The following is a 22341-nucleotide window of genomic DNA, read 5'->3' on the forward strand; positions in this document are numbered from 1 at the left end:
ACTAACACCTTCTGAATTGGATCTGTACCTGAGGAACCCTCCACCTTACTGTTCAGAAAAGCTCTACCTTTGTTTTCATCCTCACTGAAGAGCAACAAAAGTGAATAGGGGTCATTCCAGGCAAGAGGTCATTTCCTCTACAACTATGAGCTCCAATAAACAGAACACAGAGAATCAAGATCTGATACACTAATGTTTTCCAATATGAATTCTATTAAACAAAAAAATAAAACTTTTTATTTCATGATTAATATAACTACACATTATTGGAAAAGAGTAGAGAGGGCTGCTGCAGTTGTTAAGCTGTTATCTGCCCCTGTCTTCAGAGACGTGCAACCCAGTCTCTCTGGATTGTGATACTGCCTGACAACCTCTGTACCTATAGCGTGGGATTTCACAGAGCCAGGAACCATATTCTTCTTTAAACATCTGACAGTCATTTGAAAGTCACTGGCCTTGCAACACAGCCTTCAAATCGCACACTGTTTCAGGTAATATTCTCTCCTTAATCCAAAATGCTGTGGGTTCTTGGAGTCCCACTGCCCACAGGACAGGGAAGACCAGCATGAAGCCCTGCATGCTGGGTGCTGTAGTCTTTGAGCAGTGAGTGCACTGCCCTTGCTCCAGCAGGGAGAGATGGTGTACTTCTGGAGCTCTGGCTCCGGTGGAGCCAGGTCAGGATTTGCAGAAGCGCAGGATAGACAGGGCCTCTCGTCCTGCCTGACGTGAAATACAGACCTCACCCCGTAGCCCAGATTGCCCCAGCAGCTGCAGTATCTCCTCTGCAAAACGAAGGAAGCAGTGAATGCATTGGCTGCCTTCCCATCAAGCTGGATTGACAGATATGGGACAGATAGCTTACGTGATTCTACTTGTAACACTTGGGTAACACTTGGTAATGTTAACCAATCAGATCTGGAAAATCTTTCTTACATCCCCCTCTGTAACCCTGTTAAATCTATACACAGACTCAGTAACTTATTTGCATATTATAGAAAAAATAATATTATAAAACATGCTATTCGCTTACATCCAAGTCAGTGCACTGCACCTGCAAATTTATGCATGCACAGTTCTGGCTGCATTGTGTTTGTGTCAGATTCCCAAAATGACCAGGCATGAGAAATTCTATGGATGTTAACATCGTGACCTAAATCTGTTACTGGAGGAACAAGTGCATTTCATCTATAATGTAACCTTAACGCTCATGTTTAACAACAGGCATAAAGGGATGTAAATGAGTAACTTTGAATTGTATGTTTTAAAACAACATTTTTACTCTTAAGAAAGAATGTCCATCTTAAACTGGCAGAAAACAGGTCTCACTTCTTACCTGGGTCATTGTCCTGCACAGTAACTAAGTAAAAAAGACCCTGGCTGGACAGCAGCTGTGGCACCAGTGGAAACAGCCTGTCCATCACCTCTCGGCCCCGCCTGCCCCCAGCCCAGGAAGCCTCAATGCTATGGCTGCCCACCTGTGAATGGAGAGACAGGACCATTAAGCTAATCCTTCTGAAATGCTTCACTTTTCTGCAGCAAGCAATACACATTTTCCCCTCTTCACTAATGACGTATGCTTACAAAGATAAAATGTAAAATGAAAAACACTTTGTCCTCTTCAGACATCATTATCAGTCTGCTTCTCCTGTCAAGGGCAAGCAGCACTCATTTCCATGGCAACAGCACCAGAAACAATGCAGCTGCAGACCTGGTGTGCAGGGCCGTCTTCTCACCTCCTCTGTGGGGGTCACAACGTAGGGAGGGTTGAAGAGAAGGACATCCACGTTCTCCCGCAGCCTGGGCAGAACAGCTTCCACCTGTGACAGAAAAACAGTACTTGGTCAGCACGGACTGAAAACAACAGAGGCAGGAGTTTAGGGATTGGGAGGGAAGGAGGGAAGACAGGCTAGCAACAGGAACTCAGGAACTGGAGAGAGTGGCAGCACTGGACAGTGTGTAGAGCCAAGACTGGGAGAAGCAGTGTGGGATAGCAGGTACAGCCGAGAATAGGAGGTACTGTGGGACAGCGGTTAAAGCTGAGACAGAGAGAGAGGGAGGCAGCAAGGGATAGCAGCTAGAGCCGAGAATGGGGAAAAAAGGCAGTATGGGACAGCGGTTAGAGAGAGAAGCAGCAGTGTGGGATAGCACTTAGAGCCAAGACTTGTTGAGAGGGAGGCAGTGTGGGATAGCAGGTACAGCTGAAAAAGGGAGGCAGCATGGGATAGCAGTTAGAGCCGAGACTATGAGAGAGGGAGGCAGCATAGGTCAGTTGTTAGAACTCAACAGCCAAAAATCGATCCTGAGAAGAAGTTTGGACTAATGCCTAAAGCTGAGAGGCCAGGTCAGAGAGAGGGGAGCAGTTAGGGCTGAGACACTTGGACAGGTTAAATGTGTTGTTAAAGCAGAGCTATAATGAGAGACTCAGAAACAAGTGTAACATGAGAGAAAACACCAAAAGCAGGAGTGCAGTAGACAGTGACAGAACAGTGCTCACCAAGTCCGTGATGAGTGGCTGAAGGGAGACATCATTACAGCGAGCAGTTTCCATAGTACACATTACTGCTGCAGGGTTCACATCGGTACAACTGCAGAGGACAGAAATCTCAGCTCACATCAACACGCAACACAGGGTGAGTGAGCACAGGGGCATACCATCCTGTTCCGACTGATTCCCAAGACTTTGAACAGCACAGGGAACACAGTGAAATACAGGGAACAGCTGCTGAAAGTCTCTCAAGTTCTTCATTTCAAATACTACTGATCTAGATCAGCACCTGGGGGGGGGGTATTGAGACCGTGGTTTCATGAAGACATGAACTCACTGAGGTAGACTCACAAATACACTGCTTTGGGTCCCACGATGGAGGCCAGGAACGCAGAAAGCACACCAGAGCCACTGCCCACCTCCAGACATACAGACGGGCTGAAGACAAACACAGTGACCTCCATTAGCAACCTGCTGTTCTCATGACAGAAAGATACACTATGATACACTACTACAGGGATTGCATTCACTTCACAATTTAGCAATTGAAGACTTGGTGATGTTAAATACAGCCTCAACACACAGGTCTCCAATTCACACTTATTATTACTCACGGAGGATGGACCTGTTTCTATGACACAACATGGAAACACTGTGTGCAACGATGCAGTGTGTAGCATTTGGATTCTATCCTTTAAGTAATGTCAATTAGTTTTAAGTAAATATTTTAAGTTATATCAATTAGAGAGGATTGCAAATTCTGAAGGCAACTGGATGTGGTACACAACACTCAGAACACAATTCTTAAAGCAAATGCAAGACGACTACAGGCCTTAAAGCAATCAACAATCAATGCACATTTTCTTTATATAATCTATAAAATGTTGCATATCGGTCCCTTGGTGAAGAATGTAACTGCCTATTATGTTACTGTTTTTCTAGGAAATTTCAGTCTCAACTTACTGTATGTCATTTCAGCTTTTGGCCATATTTTTAGGAACAGAAGTCCAAGGACTGCTTGCAGTACAGTATATTTTCTGCTTTTCTGTTTCAATTGAGTTTTCTGTACATGTGCCTACACCTCCTAAATCAAACTGCTTTGCAATACTAGTTGGTTTCCCAATGATTCAGAATCCAGTCAAAATCAATATCTTGACCCTGGGTTCAATGGATATCCGGACTGTGTTCTAGCTGGATGAGTTCCAGGAGAGAAAGGCAACTGTAGTGCAAGACAGTCAGACTGGAGAGAATGTGGGTATGCACTGCTCAAAACAGTCAAATCCATAGTGAGGAAATAAATGCAATAAGTAATTAACAAGTAATTTGCCAACATTTCTGTGAATCCATAGCAGTGCTGCCTGCAAATCAGACTGGAGAATATGAGCCACTCACTCCTCTGCCAGCTATAAGAGGAAAATGGCTGTCCTGGAGTCAGTATCTGTTAAGTATCATATACTGAGAAGGAAAGGGAGACCGCTTACTTCAGCTGACGCAGCATCTCCGCATCCCGCTCCAGTGCGTCCATCATCAGGAAGGAGTCCTCCGCGGGGTCATACACATCGGAGAAGGGCCCGCGCCCCACGTGGGGGCACACGGGGGTGGGCAACATTACTGCACCTGGGGCACGCAGAATGGCACAGGGAGAAACAGAAAGAGACAGCGCAGAATGAGAAACACGCATGCTGCCTAACCTCAGATCCTTCCAAGCAGACTGACAGGAAGAAAATGTACATGAACCATTTGCCAGTCCTGTTTTTAAGGAAAATAACATGATTAAATAAATTCATCCAGGACGTTACATCTCAAAGGTGGCTAATTTAAGAGTCCCTATGAAATAACAAGATGTAATAGGAGACTATTGTGATATAATTCCCCCAGGCGTCCCTCTGGGAAGGTCGGCCCTTTATTATAAATGACCTCTGTACTACTTGTGTTAAGAACATAAGAAAGATTACAAACTAGATGGGGCTGTCTGGACCATTTGATAATTAGTAGCTAATTCAAAGCCAACACCATCCAGACATTTCTTGAAAGAAAACAGGGTTTTGGTTTGAAAAACACTGCTTGTTTCATACTCCCACATCTCTTTTTGTAAAGAAACACCCACTGTTCTCTGATTGAATTGCACTTGTCCCTCAGTTTCCACTGGTGCTTTCTGATTTCTGATTCATGTTTCCACGAGGCCAAAGAAGTCCACTGAGCAAAATCCCTTTGAGGACTAGAATCAGGTACCCTTTGTAGTCTGTTCAAAACTAAAAAGATTCAAGTCCTTCAATCTGTCAGAGTCAGACATCTCTTTAAGCCCCAGAATGCATTTTCTTCTCTGGACTGAATCCAGAGCAGCAATATCTTCTCTAACATGTTGACATTTTGCACAATTTCCTAAAGGAACACTAATTTTAACTGTACCGTTAGAGTGAGTGGGCTTGGAGCTGCCAAAGAGACAGCAGATTCACAATGGCTCTGGCTAGACACACTGCACCTACAGATAGATCTTCCCTTGATTATGCAATATTTAGTGTCTGCTTCCAAAGCATGTAAGTGGCAGCCTAACACAACACAACTTACTTTCTGAATGTAGTCAAAAGGGACCTTTCAAAAATCTAGTCACGCTCTTGAGTGAAGGAATGGGGACCAGGAAGCAGCACCTCTGATCTCTCAGCTTCAACCCGTGACACCATGGTTAGTGCCAAGGCCCTGGGTTCAACTGCTGAGGTACTATCTCAGTGGAGTTTATATGTTCTCTCCATGCTCACAAGGGTTTCCTCCCACAGTCCAAAGACATACTAGTATGTTAATTAGCTGCTACGAAAATTGGCCCTGGTATAGTGCCTGCATGTCAATGTGTGTGCCAGGGTATATCCTGCCTCGTGCCCGTTGCTTGCTGGTGTAGAGTCCGGCTCCCCTGAGACCCTGAATTGGAAGAAACGGTTAGAAAATGCATGGATGGATTGCACTTATTCACTATAAACTATACATATGTACAGGGTGCTGATATCAGTGCTTCATATTCTTACTATAGACTGTTTTAGTTCTTACAATTGTTTTTCTGGTAGCCTAGCATTAGTATAACTTAAAATAAATGTGATTTAATCGGTTATATAGTGGTGATTAGAGGCCACATAACGTCTGCACTTTTGTTTAAAGATTTTCTCCTGTACAACTTAATCGGCTACGTTGAATATACCACAAAAGCTTTGTAATGATGATCCGACCACATCTCCCTATTCCTACTCCCAGCCTATAGACCACTTCTCAAATGCACCAAAGCTCCAGTTATAACTGTAAAAACATGGACCAAAGAGGCAGAATCAATGCTTCAGGACTGTTTTGAGTGCACAGACCGGAGTGTTTTCAAAGATGCAGCCTCCCACGGATCCCACACCGATATTGACATGTATGCATCATCAGTCACCAGCTACATCAGCAAATGTGCTGATGATGTGGTGAGTGTTAAAAAGATACGCAAACTCCCAAATCAAAAACCTTGGATGAACACTGAGATCCGCTCCCTGCTCAAAGCCCGTGATGCAGCCTTCAAATCTGTTAATGAGAAAGAATTGAGAGTGGCTAGGAAAAAATTAAGAGCTGGCATAAAATCTGCCAAGAAACAGTACAAATCCCAGATAGAACACCACTACAACACCAACGCTAACCCACGACGCATGTGGCAAGACATAAATACAATCACAAGCTTCAAGAACAAAACAAGCCCTGTAAGTGCTACTCACCCCTCTCTTCCAAACAAGCTTAACACCTACTACGCACGCTTTGAAGCTCATAACCCTGAACCAACCACCTGGACCACTGACTCCCCTGCCTCCCCACCCCCCACACTATCCAAGCTAGACGTGTGGAAATCACTAAGTAGAGTGAACACACATAAAGCTGCTGGACCTGATGGTATCCCTGGCCTGGTACTCAGAACATGTGCCTGGCAGATAGCTGATGTCTGTACTGACATCTTCAACCTGTCCTTGGCCCAGGCCACTGTACCTAGCTGCTTCAAGACGACCACCATTGTGCCAGTACCAAAACAATCAGCCCCCACACGCCTGAACGACTACCGCCCTATTGCACTCACCCCCATCATAATGAAGTGCTTTGAAAGACAACTTATTCCACACATTAAAGCCAGCATTCCAAAAACACTGGATCCTCTCCAGTTTGCCTATCACACAAACCGCTCCACAGAGGATGCTATCTCTATAGTTTTACACACTACACTAACCCACCTGGATAAAAGGAACACCTATACAAGAATGCTATTGACTTTAGCTCAGCATTTAACACCATCATACCCATAAAACTTTCTACCAAACTCAGGGCTCTAGGTTTAGATACAACCCTCTGCAGCTGGATCCTAGACTTCCTCACCAGCAGACACCAGACTGTCAGGATCGGCAACCTCACCTCCAACACACTCACCCTTAACACCGGTGCCCCTCAAGTCTGTGTGCTCAGCCCACTGCTTTACTCCCTGTTCACCCACGACTGTACTGCCAAGTTCAGCACAAACACCATCATCAAGTATGCTGACAATACCACAGTCGTGGGCCTGATCACTGACAACGTACAGGGAGGAGATAAAACAACTTGCAGACTGGTGCCGAACCAACAACCTATGTCTCAACATCAGCAGAACCAAAGAGCTGATTGTTGACTTCAGGAGACAAGGAAAAGTCCACTCCCCCATCTACATTGAAGGGTCTGCGGTGGAGATGGTGAATAACTTCAAATTCCTAGGTGTTCACATCTCTAAGGACCTTACATGGTCACTCAACACCTCCAGTCTCATCAAGAAGGCACAACAGCGGCTGTACTTCCTGAGAAGGCTGAAGAAAATACACCTGCATCCACAGATCCTCACCAACATCTACAGATGTACGGTGGAGAGCATACTGACCAGCTGCATCACAGTCTGGTACGGCAACTGCACCACATCCGACCGTAAGGCACTGCAGTGGGTGGTCAAAACTGCCCAACACATCATCGGCAGTGCCTTACCCTCCATCCAGGAAATATACAACACCAGGAGTCTGAAAAAAGCCACCAAAATTATGTTTGACCCCACTCACCCCAGTCATAACTTGTTTGCTCCCCTCCCATGTGGCAGAAGGTTCCGGTCACTCCAGTCGAACACAACTAGACTCCAAAATAGCTTCTTCCCCAGAGCCGTCAAGTTGGTGACGCCCCCACTCCCTCCCATCATACTATGATCTCTTCTAACTTCTTCCTATACCCACAAGGACTGTACTCCAACACCACTACACACATGACATGTAAGCCAAAATTGTACTGTCCCTTCGATAGCTCAGTAAAACTGTATTAGTTGTAATATTTATTAATCACCATACTATTTTTGCACTGTTCCCCGAATTACCTTGCACTGTTTTTTTCCTGTTATATTTTCTCCGTTTGCGGATTTTGCACAGTTTTGATTGTTATTGTTATTGTGTTAGTCTATTGTCTTACCTTCTCTCCTATTTATATACTGCACCTGAGTGACTAATGAGAAACACTTTTCATTATACTATGCACCTGTGTTAGTATAATGACAATTAAGTTTAATTAAAGAATTAAGTCAAATACAGAGAGGAGGAGACACATAAATCTAAATCAAGGCCGCTGCGTGTGGCCCCGAAATGCCAGGAAGGCCGCCAGACACCCCCAGAAATTAACAAGGAATCTCGACGACATAAACCCTATTTGGGTCTTTTAACATATGTCTGGGGGCTGAAATGCTTTTAACAGGCATTACCGAGGCAGCCAGTAGCCGCAGCTCCTGTTTTGATCGGTGTGGGATAAGCCGCTTCGAATATAAATAATAAAAAAATTACCCTCACTTGTTTTTATTTTTTAAATAAAACTTTATAATACGTAACGACTGGCGACAGATCTATCGGTTTAAACTATATTTGTGACACCCTAATGAAGATTGTAAAATCCGCCGCACGCTACTGAAATTAACACACGATTGTCTCGACTTCTACCCAGAACAAAAATGATTTATATAAAATGTTTTATCGGAGGAGTTATAACACTTTGTTCAATGTTAATTATGAATTATAGCACCCTACTACTGCTACATCACACGAATACTATGTGTAACGTGGTTAAAAAAAAACGTCAGTTTTTTATATAGATTAATATACGTGCGTCTCCGCGAGTGCCACAGTAAAGCTACATTTATCCTTTATTTTCAATTGACTGATAAGGGTGCATTCCATTTCATGGAGTTCTGTGAGCAATTCATTGTTCAGCTTATTTAAATAAAATCAGAAACAAAATCTAAAAGTCAGAATCGTCTTACTTACGTAAAATACGATATACCTGTTAACAGACTCCTTTCATGCGAAACCATCAAAAAGGTAAACTGCACTGTATTATATTAATTCTAAACACAGGCTTATTTAGCTACAGCATACATCAACCTGCAAATGCATTAGTTATCATTTAAATGTAAAAGGTTTTATATACAAAGAAGTCTACTCCACATCTCCGCATTATACTACTAATACTGGTCTGCCACAGTAAAAAATTCCACTTCCTGTACTGCGCTTGACTCAGTGCATTGTGGGAGGTGTAGTTTTTAAACTGCCTAAGCAACCCATGAAATCTTTCACGTTGGAACTATATTACTTAAAATGACGAAAAAATCCTGAGACACGGGCTTTTTTCAAATGTACTGTATGTGCTCTTCACCTGAAATGTGTGTACGTGCCAGGTTTTTCACCATTTCATCGTAAACGCGTAAAATGCGTTTATAGCGTAACACCGAGATATGTATGATATATGTGTAAAGTATGATATGCATTAATGCTTTGTTTTTCTTTATTATTACGCTATTACGTTACTGGGTTTTAGCAAGATATAATAAAGTTGCTTTCCTGGGCACCCGTAATAACCACTGGTTGGTGGTGTCTGTGCGTGTGATAGACTGATTACAGAATTTAATGCAGTGGGGAGGGGCTCTAGTAACTGGTGTTAAAAACTAAAAATATTGGGTTGGTTTCCACCCCTTTACTGTCGTGCCTGTGAAATGCATTAACAGATTTACACATAAGCCAATGTTCTGAATCTGTTAGCCGCCTGAAATGCAAAAAAAAATATGATTTTGGAGTATTTTATCGTTATTTGCTTTTTTAAAAAAAACAAATATTAACATTTCTAATTTCTAATAAAATTTCTTCATCCAGTTCAGGGTCGCAGGAAGTCGTAAACCTATACTGGTACACAATGGGTGCAAGGCTGGGTACACCCATCCATAGATGGGATGCCAGTCCATTACAGGGCACACACACGTTCACAACAAGGCCAATTTACCCAGAAGCCAATTTGCAAACTTGGGGAGAACATACTAACATACTATATGTCACTTTTTATTTTAAAGTTACTGAGGTGTGTTTGCATGTGCTCAGAAGATCCCCTGGTACAAAATGACTGGAACAGTAATAAAATATATAGTCAATTTATGTGACATGACAGAAAGCCGTGGGAAGAGAAAACATTTGGCACCTGTGAACTCTAGTATGAGAGTGGTAGCACAAGTATTAGTAGGTGTTGGTAAATCCAACCTTGAGTCCTTTGACCACCTGGCATTTTCTGATTCATGTGAAGGTGTCATATATAGGCTTGGGCAATGATATTGAAATGAATGAGAAAGCAGACACACCACATATACTGTACAGAAACATCCATATGTCCATAACCATCTAATCCACCCAGCTGAGCTGAATCTAAGCTGGCAGACGATGGGTAGGTGATAATATTATTAGATCACTTTATTGGCCATAAACAATTTCTTGTATTATGAATGTGTCTTTTCACATACCCCAACTTGCTCTCCATGAGACACACAGACAGGGAGAGAGAAGCTTGGGGTCATTTATATGTTGTCCCTGGAGCAGTTGGGGTTAAGGACCTTGCTCAGGGACCCAACAGAGTAGGATTCCTCTGCCAGCCATGAGATGCGAATCTGCAACCTTCCAACCACAGGCGCAGAGCCTTACCCACAGAGCCACTGCACCGCCCCTTACCACCTGGACAGAATTCTGGACAGGTTTCCAGTCCAGCAAAGAACACACATATTCACACATTCATGCACACAGGGAACAAATTAGAGACACCAATTAACACAGAAATCTGTCCGAGGAAACCAGAATACCAGGCAAAAGATGTACTTGGACACAGGCAGAACACAAGGACTCCATGCAGAAGGTGCCCCAGACCAGAATCAATCCCAGGTTGTGTAGCCTATTGTGCCCAGCCCGGGTGCCATCCAGACATGTGAGAAGGAGAATAGGACAGTTTGGTCATAACAGATGTGTCTACATGGTGGACCAACACAGAGACACACACTGGCATGTACAGCAGCACCAGCAGCCATGGTTGCAGCAGACTATAATGTAAGGTGTGAGTAGGCTAGGCTGAAGTAATAGGTCTTCAGTCTGGATTTGAATACTGAGATTGATTCAGCATCTCGAATATGGGGTGGGAGGCTGTTGCATAAGCTAGGGGAACTAACTAAACTGCCTTAGTTTTGCAAGTAAGTTTTTGGTACTGTTTTAACATGAGAGTTAAACGAGAGCCTTGTGTTTAATATGACACCCAGGTTATGTGCTGAGTCTTTAAGGCAAATTTTTAAATCCTCTGAGTTAAGTTCTGAAGTTATAGTAGTCCTATCAGTATTGTTGCCTCCAAACAACAGAACCTCAGGTTTATCAGAGTTGAATAACAAAAGGTTTTCACACATCCAAGCCTTTACTTCATTAATGCAATTAACTAAAATGATAGTAGACGAGTTGTCATTAGGTGTAAGCGAAATGTATATTTGAGTGTCATCAGCATATGAATGAAAGTTAAAAATTATGTTTTCGTATTATCCTACCTAGCGGCAGCTCCTCGCTTGTGGAATAGCCTCCCTGCTCATCTCAGACAAGCAGTTTTAACTGAGAACTTTAAAAGAGATCTCAAAACTCTTCTCTACCAGTAAGACTATCAAATTCCTGTACTATAAACTAATAATTTCTTATATTTTTACTTCTTAGCAATTTTTAGTTTCCTTAGCTTCTCTTTTAGCTTTTCTTTCGTATCACTTTGAGATGCATTTTGAGATTCACTGTAATGAAATGTGCTATATGTTGTAATTGTATTATTATATTAGCTCCCCCTCAGAGTTATGGACAGTGCCATTGCCGTATAACCTTGAGTCACAACTTCCCTTCCCCCTCTGTACCCTATATAAGAGGGTCTGCCTTAGCACTTTGCCCTCATTGCACCACTTGACAAGCTACGGGAGCTCCCTCTTCCTGCCTCCTGTCTATTCTCTCCTGTCAGTATTGTTTCTGCCAAACTGGTTTTGCCACATTGGTGTCAGTTGGTGGGATTGATTCAGCTTCCTGCCAACTGAAGGCAGCATGGAAAATGTTGAAAAACACAGAGCAGAAAGCCAGGACTCCCCACCTGGGGTCAAGCACAGAAAACCAAGGAATGTACCTAAATACGCACCAGAGCTGTGCTGGGACATTGGATTCCCCCAGACCGACCAACTGAGAGGTAGGGCTGCAATTGCTGAATTTATTAAGAGCTTTAAGAGTGAAATTAGTCCTCAAAAAGAGAAAGTGAAAAGATGGTTCACGTCGTCATTAGAGGGACTTTGTCAAATGCACTGGTGAGTGAGGGATTGCAGGCTGAAGCAAGAGTAGAGCAGGCCAGACGCAATAGTCAGGAAAGGCTGGGGACCATGCTGCTGGCGGTGGGGCATTACATATTGAACAAGGCACCTGGAAGGCTTTTAAGAGGAGGTTTGAATTAGTCCTTGACCTTAACAGCTGGACAGAAGACAAAAAAGGCTGTACAGCTAGTTGGTATGCACACATAGAGGTTCAGAGATTCTGCTCAACTTGTCGTGGGATGAAGTTAGGAGTTATGAAGCTGTCCTAGAAGCTTTCAATTACCATTTTGGTGGGGCAGAAACAATGCTGGTGATGTATGAACCATTCAAACATTACATGCAACAGCTGGGAAAAAGGTTGGGGTGCTCTGCCGCAGGCATTCTCTACCATGCATGGCCTATCCACACTTCAACACAGATACCCAGGGAGAGCTAACTAATTACTGCTTCATGTATGACCTCAACCCCAACTGCCTACACCACTAAGTCTGCTTAGCAGACCCCTCAACCCTAGAAATGACCCCGTAGAGATCTAAGTTGGAGTAGATCTTCCAGGAACACACACTGTCCCCCAATGCCTGCAGTAGACATTGAGATGTGCACACCACATAGTCTAAGCTCTACCTGGAGGTTACTGATGGTGAGGAGAGTTGGACTTCATTGGGGGTCCCAGGCCCAGCTAGACCTCCAGGGGGGGTCCACTTATCAGCTAGGGGGCCTGTTTAAGCACCTTTAGCACTGAATGGCTCTCTGAATTCACAGGCCAAGTGCAGACCAGCTCCTTCTCAGCTCCACCTATGCCAAAAAGCCACTTGGGCGACATTCCCAGCAGTTTTCATGTGGCCAGAAGGTTTCCATGTGGCCAGAACACTGGAGAGGGAGATGTGCCTTACCGCAACAGGGAACTTAATACAGAGGGTGGGCTCCTTTTTAAGCCACCACATCAGTGAAGCTGGAATTACCATCCAGGAAGACAAAGTTAGTGTAGTATGGAAGTGGCAAGAGCCCTTCAAACTGGAGCAACTAAGAACCTTCTAAGGGCTGGTGCTGCACTACCATTGCTTCGTGGCAGGCTTGGCCACTATCACCTCTGCCATCACTTGGAAAGGTGAGTTTGAATGGATGGACGTGGCAGGAGGCCTTTGACACATTGTGCAATGCTCCAATCGTATTTGCTCCAGACCTCAGGCTTCAATTCATCCTTGATACAGATATCAGAGATGAAGGACTGGGAGCTGTACTGTTGCACAACTCGGATGAGGGAGAGTAAGTCATTGCGTCGTACAGTGAGACACTGACACCCACAGAATGCAAGTATTGTGTAACCTTCTGAGAACTCCTGGCTGTCATGGATGCAATATAATACTTCCGTCACCATATCTGTGGGCTTTCCATCATCCTCCACACACACCATGTGACTCTTCTTTGGTTTCTGTCATTTAAGGGGCCTGAAGATCAGGTTGTCCACTGGATCACCAAACTCCAGGTATTCCAGTTCATGGAGCAGCACAGACCTGGACAACACAACCCCAAATCACAACCCCAAATCAACAAATGATAGCGAGATTGAAAACCACAAGCTGAGAAGACCCCAGACTGGGAGAAGACACAGGAAAACGACCCCAAACTACAGCTGGACCAATGGTGAGTGCAAGACGGGACATGACCTATCTGGGAAGAACTTATGGGAGAACCGCCATCCACTAAAGTCCTCTGGGAGCTATGGCCAGGCTTGGGACTGAGCAAGGAGCTCTGTAGCGGTGTTGGACAAATCCCACATCCGGAGAGGCACTGTGGCAGGTAGTCATAACCACTGCATAACAACACCAGGTCTTAAGAGCCCACCATGGGCCGCACGGGGTGAGGACACTTTGGTGTTTCTTAGATGCTCTAATGTCTCCAGCAAGCCTTTTACAGGGAGAACATCCGGCATGATGTAAAAGTTTATATCACAATTTTAATGCTTGCAACACCAGGAATGGCCCCACGGAATAGTCAAGAGCTGCCCTCCAACCCTTTCCTAGGAGAGAAACCAATGAAGTGGGTGGTTGTTGACATCCTGGGACCAATTCTTAATATATTAAGGGGCAAATAGTTCGTGCTAGTACTGATAGACCACTTTATGCGCTGGCCAGAAGCTTATGTCCTGCCGGACCAAGAGACCAAAACCGTGTGTGATGCACAGAAGGTTCTTCAGTCGGTTTGAATTCCCTTAGGAGATCCTCTCTGATCAAGACAGAAACTTCAAATCCAGGGCATTCTCCACTATGTACCAGCAGCTGAGGATCAAGAAAACATGGACCACCACTCTGCATCCCCAAGGAAATGGCTTAGTGAAACAGTTTAATAGGATGCTAGGAATACAACTGTGCCTTGTGGTAAGCCAGCACTGTGCTTGGATGCTGCATCACTGACATGGATCCAAGAGGGACATTGTGGATATACTGTAGCTATTGTTTAGGAGGATTTTGCTGGTCTACAGAGATCTGCATGGAGTACTGACATACAGAATACATGATGGATGGATTAATACCTTTATTCATTTTTTCCTTTTTTTAATTCTATAATGTTAACATACCCAAAGGGGTTGGGTAGCCAGTTGTCCTTGGACCCCTAGAGGGTTTTTTTCTCCTGACTAAGGAGTTTTTGGTTTCTCTCCTCCGTTTTCTTCTGGTCTTTTCTGTTCTGTATTCACGGCATGTATGAATATGGTATGTATGGTCACTTCCTTGTTTGTCTTGGGGCAATCTTATTGTGAAAGGCGCTTTATAAAAATAAATTGAATTTAATTGAATTGAGATAGAGAAGGCACAGTCATCCATAGTACACAGTTTGGTTGGATTAAATTGACCTGATCATAAAGACCAGGGTGAGGTTTGAAAATGGCCTGTGAGTGCCTTTGCATTTTAGAGTCTTAAAAACTAGGAGAAATTTAAAATCCACTGGTGGATGGGGAGCCATTTATGTAGCTCTTTTCATTCCAAAGGATCCCAAATCACTTTACACATAAAGGGAGTCCCACTCTACTGTATATGTGGAAGTGTTGTACCCACCTGGGTGCCACATTGTACCACAGAGAAGGGATGGCCAGATTACAAAAGTACAGAGTGGAATGTTTCCAGCACAGTGAGGCTAACACCACTTTTCAATTCCTGAGGTGCTATCTGAAATGATTTTCATTTCAGGTGCCAAATGTTTTCTCTTCCCACGGCTTTCTGCCCATGCTCATATGGTTTTCCTCCAGGTGCTCTGGTTTCCTCCTACAGTCCAAAGACATTCTCTTAGGTTAGCTGGCTTATGGGAAAACTGGCCCTGTTGTGAGTTTTAGCATGAGTATGTGCATATCTGTCTTCCCTGTGATAGAGTGGTGTGTCCCATCCAGGCTGTATCCTGTTTTGCACCTGTTCCTTGTCAGTTTAGGCTCCAGCTCCCCCTTGACATAGTATTGGATATAGAGGTTAGAAAATGTATAGATGAATATGTCAAAACATTTTTTTAGATTCAGTATACTCAAGAAGTATATTAATTGCCCTTACTAAGAAGGTTGAAACAATCTACCCAAGGACACATGACTTGGTATCAACTACTGCTTTGGTTAAAAAAAGATAATTGTCAGGCTCTCCCATGGCAATTTGACTCTTCCACAAGTACTGAGGTCTGATTGTTCAGTCTTATATGTTGATGTGAGTTTCTATCTCTTTATCCATTATAATTTACAAACTGATGTGCATCCATGTCTGTATCTCACTACAGTCTGTGATCCATTATGGAAGGCCATCATATCACATGGGAACCAGTTTCTGATAATTGCCCCTGAAATAAGGCACTTGATTGAATAATTGGTGACAATCCAACTAGTGGTTGAAATGTTGTGCTTACTGCTGCAGAGGGTGGAGTGAACAGACATTTTGAATACATACTGTAAATGTGTTTTTGAAAATGCAGAGGAAGAAGCCAGCACCAGATGGAGCCAATAACTGAATGTACAGTTTTGCACATTAACAATCCTGTTTTCTTGAAATTACAGACATTCAAGACCCATAAAAGTCAGGCTGTAAAACTTTTACGTTTGCAAACTACGAATGATAAGGCAGCAGCTTGTTTTTAATTTGCACATTCCGCACGTTTTTGGAGGGCTTGGATTTATTGGGCCACACGTACAGAACTGGATTCTGCTTTTGTGTATAATTGCCTGGTGCTGCTGTTTCCCCAGTTTTGCGTAGTTTTATGTTATATCTTTTTTAAAGTTTTGACTCCAGCAATATTTTAAATGCTCTTGATGTGTAGAGAAAACTGGTTTGGCCTATGAGTCCTCTGTTAGGGCTAACCCTTGTCAGTTGTGTTTGCTATGTGCTGAATAATTGTGAGTTATGATCAGGACTCTTTTAGGGACTTACAGTATATCCACATTTGTCAATGACACGTTTGTTCTGATTTTATGGGGTTCTCTGCTATGAGGGTGTTTTCCGATGCTTTCTGGGGTATTCTTCGGACACTTGTCTTCTGTTTCAAGGGACTAGTTAAATCCATCCATCTTGTAATCACTTTGTCTATTACATGGTAATATGGGAGCTGGAGTCTATTCCAGCAAGCAGTGGGCATAAGGCAGGATGCACCTTGAACAGGATGTGCATTGTAGGACACACACAAACACCCACACACTGACACCAGGGCCATTGTTAACCACTGCTCCACTTGCCACCCATAAGTTAAATATCTGAGTTAAACTTATTAAGTCCAAACATCACCACTATTATTAATAAGCTATAACGTATTAGCAATGCATAGTTGTTAACTGAAAAACAGACTGGAATATGCATTGGTGCAATCCTAGTGAAGGTTACTCAAAACGTAAATCACTCCTACAGGTCATAGGAGTTTAGGGGACCTGGATCAGTGTGTGACTTTTCTCTGTCTTCACCTGTCCATGCTGTCTTTGTAAAGATGTAGCACACTTTTACAAGTATAAGAGCTACAGGGTGACCTAAATACTTATCAAAATAAAAAAACGTATTGATATCTCTCAATTCTTAAAACCATCGCTAAGACCAATTCATCAGACAGAAAAATGAAAAATAATAAAAAGCATACATGTTAAATACAGAAGAAAAATACAGAAGCACTTTTTGTAGATGTGTTGCACTATAATCATTTGCCCACTTCTTCCAGGTGCATTGAAGGATGATGATGATATATTTATGCACTCTGCTTCTGCCAAAAATCACACTTCATTGCTGCAGCAGTCTGACACTTTTAGCTATTTAGCAACCCTGTAACTATTAGTTTGCAGATATATTTTTAGAAGCACATTGGATTTCTGAGGGTTTTTTTAAGCGTGCTACAGTACATCTTTTCAAAGACAGCACAGAAAGGCAAAGACAGAGAAAGGACAATCTGATCCAGGGCCCCAGTATTGTTCACATCACATCACCCCCAATTTCAGCGTCCATGCCGCCAGGGCTGCCCGCTGAGTGTGACGCAGGGCGCAGGACTGTTAACCCTGGCTCTGCAGGAGCGTGGCACCTCTTCAAGCGGAGTTTTTAAGTGCCCAGCTGAAGAGCCACTGGCAGATCCCATTATCGTTTACAGCTGCGAGTTCCTGGCCTGCTTTAAATGTAGGGCTTGCACCTGCCTTGGCACTGGAGGGGGGAGGGTGTTAGAAATCACCAGCTTCAAAAGAAAAGAAAGAGGTACACTTGGCAACCCTGGCCAATTCTTGCACATTGAGCGCACCAGTAACAGTTATCTCCCCTGCGGCACCTTGGATAAAAGATTCCATCCCTTTACTGAGCCAAACATCACCACAGGAGTGCCCTAAATGTGCTGTAACAAGCCACAGGCAGAGGTCTTTATTGGGACTCCAAGCAGAACAGCTTTTTTTTTTTATGTTGCCCCTTAAGGACAGTGCTGGTCACAAATCCCGAGAGTGTGAGGACCTGCTAAAGAGAATCTGAGCCCTGAATTGGAAAAGACTTATATCTTCTAAAGAGACACACCTGCGTTCTGGATGAGATTTAAAAAATTGCATTTGCATAAAAACAACACACAGCTTTAGTTGGGGCATTTGCTCTGCCTAGCATTCAAGCTTAGCAGTGCAGCAGCTTCTAACAGTGGCTAAACTGAGAGTCTTTTCTGAAACCAAAAAGGACATGATGAACAAAAACTGCTTCATTCTTATCAGATTCTTATAAATTCTTAATCCATCTATCCATCCGTTTTCTAAACTTTTCGTCCCCTTCAGGTTTGTGGGAGAACCGGAACCTATCCGAGCCTGCAATGGGTGCAAGGCATGATACATCCTGGACCATTGCAGGGCAGACAGAAACAGACACAGACACACACTCAAACCAGGGACAATTTTCCCAGAAGGCAATTTAACTGTCAATTTGTCTTTGCATTGTGGGGGGAAACCAGAGCACCCAGAGGAAACACAACTGAATATGTAGAGAACATACAAACTCCACGCAGAAAGCACCCCAGCTCCAGAATTCAACCCAGGACCTTGGCTAACCACTCTGCCACCATGCCACCCAAAGCCTTAATCCAATTATTATTTGTTGTCACGCCCTCTGCAGCCAGAGGGCGCTCCTTCTCTGTCCTGTCTCTCATTTCCGGTTCTCTGCTGTCCTTCCGGTGTTTCTCTCTCTCTGGGGCTATATATTTCCAGGTCTTGCCCGCCTAGCACCAGGTCGCCCCACGTCCGCTACCTGAGGGCATAGGTTTCTATATGGCATTCCCTGAACAGCTGAGCCCGGGCTAACCCCCGTCTCGCCGCTACGCATAGGGTCTTTTCGCTCTCCTGTCATTCCATGGTTCGTCCCTTCCGACATCCTTGACAATTTGTATTATGAACTGTATGTACAAGACATTTTTCTTTAGCTTTTTACTTGTTTAGAGGCCCGATGTGTGCTGCGTTTTTATATCTGCTGCCCTCAGCTGGACAGCAATGTATATTGTGCACAGAGCCTGGTACATTGATCTTAACTCTGCTGTGCAGTTCCAGCCTGCTCTTTTGCAGCCAGGTTAAGCCTGGGAACCCAAAGTAAGCGTTAATGGAGACAGAATATAGACTTGAATACTTGTAGGAATGTCTGTTTCTCCCTCGGCTCACACTGGTTTCACAGGGATCCTTTTCTTATAGACCCTCTCACACTTTCACTTCAGTAGCTGCTGATTTATAAAGGCCTATCCCACTTTCTAACAATCATCAGTGTTCATCACTTACAATATCTATGTACTTTTTTCACAGCCTGTTGAGAAATTCACCGAAGAACTTAAATAGGTTCTGTGCGCTGAACAGGAGGGCTTAAAGTCGGCAGAGGCTCTTTCCAGCTCCTTCTGCATTTTTGGTTCGGGCCTCTAGAGGGCAGTCAAAGCCCACTAGAAAAGCAATGTTTTCCTCCCTCCGTCGTCCAAGTTTCATCCTTTTTTGCTTGGCCTGGTTCCTTCTGTAATGTTAAACTGTGGAGAGGCTGAAGAAGCTGTGCCAGCTGGATGCTGTCTTCCCTGGTCTGAGGAGGCTGGACTGCATGGCCCCTCTGAAAGGACAAGAGGGCCAGCAGTGTGACAGTGCAGTCAGGACATAAACACCAAAGCCAAGGCAGCTTGCAGCACTGGAATTGTTGCCCTTCACTTGACCTCACATTTAATTACTACAGAGGTAACAAAAAAGCAGACAGGTGGGCCTTCTAAATAGACATCACGCTCCAATCCTCTATAAAGTGACTACTTGTGCACATTCATGTGCGAAATTCAAGGCAGAATCTTTTCCATGAGGACATACAGCTGTGGATACTCAATGCACAGTTTATTCACTGGGGATGAGGTTAAGTTGGCAGGAATTAAGTTCAGACACTCACAACTGCAGAGTTCCTACTGTACGAAAAGCCTCAGGCAGCAGTGGGGAGGAGTGGTTAAGATTTTGGGCTCAGAATTGGAAGGTTGTGGGTTCCAATCCCAGGTGGGATAGTATATTTAACTTTAGGCTTTCACTTTGGCTTCTGTTGTAAGAGCTTTATAAATCTTTCTAAATGGGTAACAATTTAAGTATATTACCACTATAATATATTACTTTAGGTTGACGCAGTGGTTAGCATTGCTGCCTTGCACTCTTTTGAAATGACCTGGGTACTATCTGCGTGGAGTTTGCATGTTCTCCCCCAGTTTGTGTGGGTTTTTTCCAGGTGCTCTGGTTTCCCCCCACATTCAAAGGACATACTGGTAGGTTAAGTGGTTTCTGGGAAAACTGGCTCTGGTGTGAGTGTGTCCGTGTGTGCCCTGCAATGGACTAACGTGCTGTCAAGAGTATATCTTGCCTTGTACCCTTTGCTCGCCGGGATTGCTTCCAGCTCCCCATTGACCCTGAATTGGATAAAGCTGTTAGAAAATGTATGGATGGGCAGGAAGGGCAGAAGTCAGCAATGCTAAGCAGCTTTAAACAAATGTGTCAACGAAATTGTCATAGTCAAGTGATCATTGCTAGCTAGAAGCTGTTCAATAATTCCATAATGGGTTTAAATGCTCTCTCAGGGGGCATGCTTTCATTTTAGATGCAGAATACAGTTACACTATTCCAAGGACTGTGTTTTTTTCCTGCAACGTGGTTGTTCACAGACATTTGACTGCTCTCACAACTGCTATTGTCTCGGAGTACCGGTCTTTACCCTTTTCAGGACTGACGAAATCCCTGCAGCAGGCCGTGCTCTCTCTTAATGAGGACACAGCATCAGCCAGGATTAGGTTAAAAAAATGAGCATATCATTGGGATGTTAGAGGAGTAAAACTGTTGCTATAAAATTTGATTTAGTGTCCCTCTCTGCAGCTGGAGCAGCTTACCGGCTTGAGCTTAAACATGATGCATTAAGACTGGGACTGTGGACGTCCTGTTCTTGTAACTCAAGAAAAACAAACGCCCTTTGAACGGAGATGCATATTAAAAACGGGGCCATAAAACAGCATTGGACTTGGGCAGAAGACATACAAGTGGAAACTCTTGTTCTGACCTAATCTAAAACAGCGTTGGAGAATAAGCAATTTGATTAGCTGAACCTGTGGACAGGGATGAATGTAACACACAGAACAGCTGGGAACAGTCAGTCTTTTGCTGGAGGAAAGGTAAAAATGGGACTTCTCCAAATGCAGAGTGTTTAACTGAATGACAAGTTCAAGACTGAATCCAGCTACTGGATATCAATGACAAAATTGTTTACGTAACAGGGTCGGGAACACTGCTGCTGATTAAGTACGGCTGTGCGTGATCAGAAGATTTATCACCTTGGTGGATGGGATGGAAGATGTTTCTGAAGACAAAGGAAAACTATTTTCCCTGTGTTGTGTAGAGAATCGCGGCTCTACGGGGTGTGATCTGTGTTCTCAGCCACCATGGTGTACAAACAGCTGCAGCTTGTTAAATTTTAAACCCACTGTTGCATTCAAACTAAAAAAGGAGCCAAACAGCTGCAAAGAAATGAGAAGTGGAAGGACAGGGGAGAAGCTTATACACAAAGAAAATCTAAATGGAATTTGGCTGGTAATGTGCAGAAACTTAGAAATGTAAAAAGTGAGTTTAAGGGGGAACTCTACAAAGTGTGTCTGACTCTGGCACTGAAGAGAACAATATTTATTCAGTGTTATGTTGGTGGAAATCAGCTGCCCTGATTTTCATTGAATTGTTGTGCTGAATTTACTATGAGCCTCTGCACTTAACTGTTAGTCGACAATTATTTAATTATATATGAGACATATTAGTGAATGCTTGTGTTAGCATGAGTACAGGAGATACAGACTGAAGAAACTGTATGGATGCGTGTATATTTTTTTACCTGCAATAATTGCTTCATAACAGAGCCTAAGCTTTTTTGGGTGCAGTAATTGACTTAATTGGACACAGAGTTGATTTCTGTTTGTAATGTAAACTGCACCAGTTTCCCTACTGTACAGGATGGTTTCAATACTCAAGGGGTGTGGCTTCAGTATAAAAAAGGAGGGACTTAGTCATGGACGGGACGGGTCCCAGTGCATTAAGGGTGGAGTTTCACTCTGTGATAGGTGGAGCCTCACGAAGTTGTTTTGTAGAACTCCATTCTTAGGAGAGAAGACCTTTTCTGTAAAGAGGCTGTGGTGTTGGGGGATAATTTTTGTGCATTGGGAGGGTCTTAATGTTGAGAATGGCCTTCAGCAT

At 43.6% G+C, this 22341-nt stretch overlaps 1 protein-coding gene across 9 annotated transcripts; it reads right to left on the reverse strand.

The window, feature by feature from the left end:
* Positions 1 to 205: 205 nt before the first annotated feature.
* hemk2 (HemK methyltransferase 2, ETF1 glutamine and histone H4 lysine) lies at positions 206 to 9008 on the reverse strand. Of its 9 annotated transcripts, none has more exons than XM_088914807.1 (7): positions 8819 to 9008; positions 3967 to 4102; positions 2837 to 2923; positions 2495 to 2585; positions 1734 to 1817; positions 1334 to 1475; positions 206 to 782 (listed from the first exon to the last, which is right to left on the reverse strand). In XM_088914807.1, the coding sequence occupies exons 1-7, from the start codon at positions 8847 to 8849 to the stop codon at positions 676 to 678; spliced, it is 678 nt and encodes a 225-aa protein (XP_088770933.1). In that variant the 5' UTR covers positions 8850 to 9008; the 3' UTR covers positions 206 to 675. The 9 variants fall into 9 exon arrangements, 8 of the variants coding, with proteins under 8 accessions (XP_088770933.1, XP_088770932.1, XP_088770930.1 ...); XM_088914806.1 differs by lacking the exon at positions 8819 to 9008 and adding an exon at positions 7564 to 8781; XR_016091002.1 differs by lacking the exon at positions 8819 to 9008 and having other exon boundaries at positions 1709 to 1817; positions 3967 to 6794.
* Between the last annotated feature and the right edge of the window lie 13333 nt (positions 9009 to 22341).

This window comes from Atractosteus spatula, chromosome 4 (assembly GCF_055471065.1).
Source record: "Atractosteus spatula isolate fAtrSpa1 chromosome 4, fAtrSpa1.hap1, whole genome shotgun sequence".
NCBI classification, from domain to species: Eukaryota; Metazoa; Chordata; class Actinopteri; order Semionotiformes; family Lepisosteidae; genus Atractosteus; species Atractosteus spatula.

Bases quoted from the DNA above. Each gene is read 5' to 3' on its own strand.
- hemk2 (XM_088914802.1), bottom strand. From the start codon at position 4,256: ATGTTATTTTCCTTAAAAACAGGACTGGCAAATGGTTCATGTACATTT. The intron at 1,818-2,494 runs GTGAGCACTGTT...TTTCTGTCACAG, and splicing joins AGCCACTCATCACGGACTTG to GTGGAAGCTGTTCTGCCCAG. The intron at 783-1,733 runs GTGAGAAGACGG...TTCGTTTTGCAG, and splicing joins TTGTGACCCCCACAGAGGAG to AGGAGATACTGCAGCTGCTG.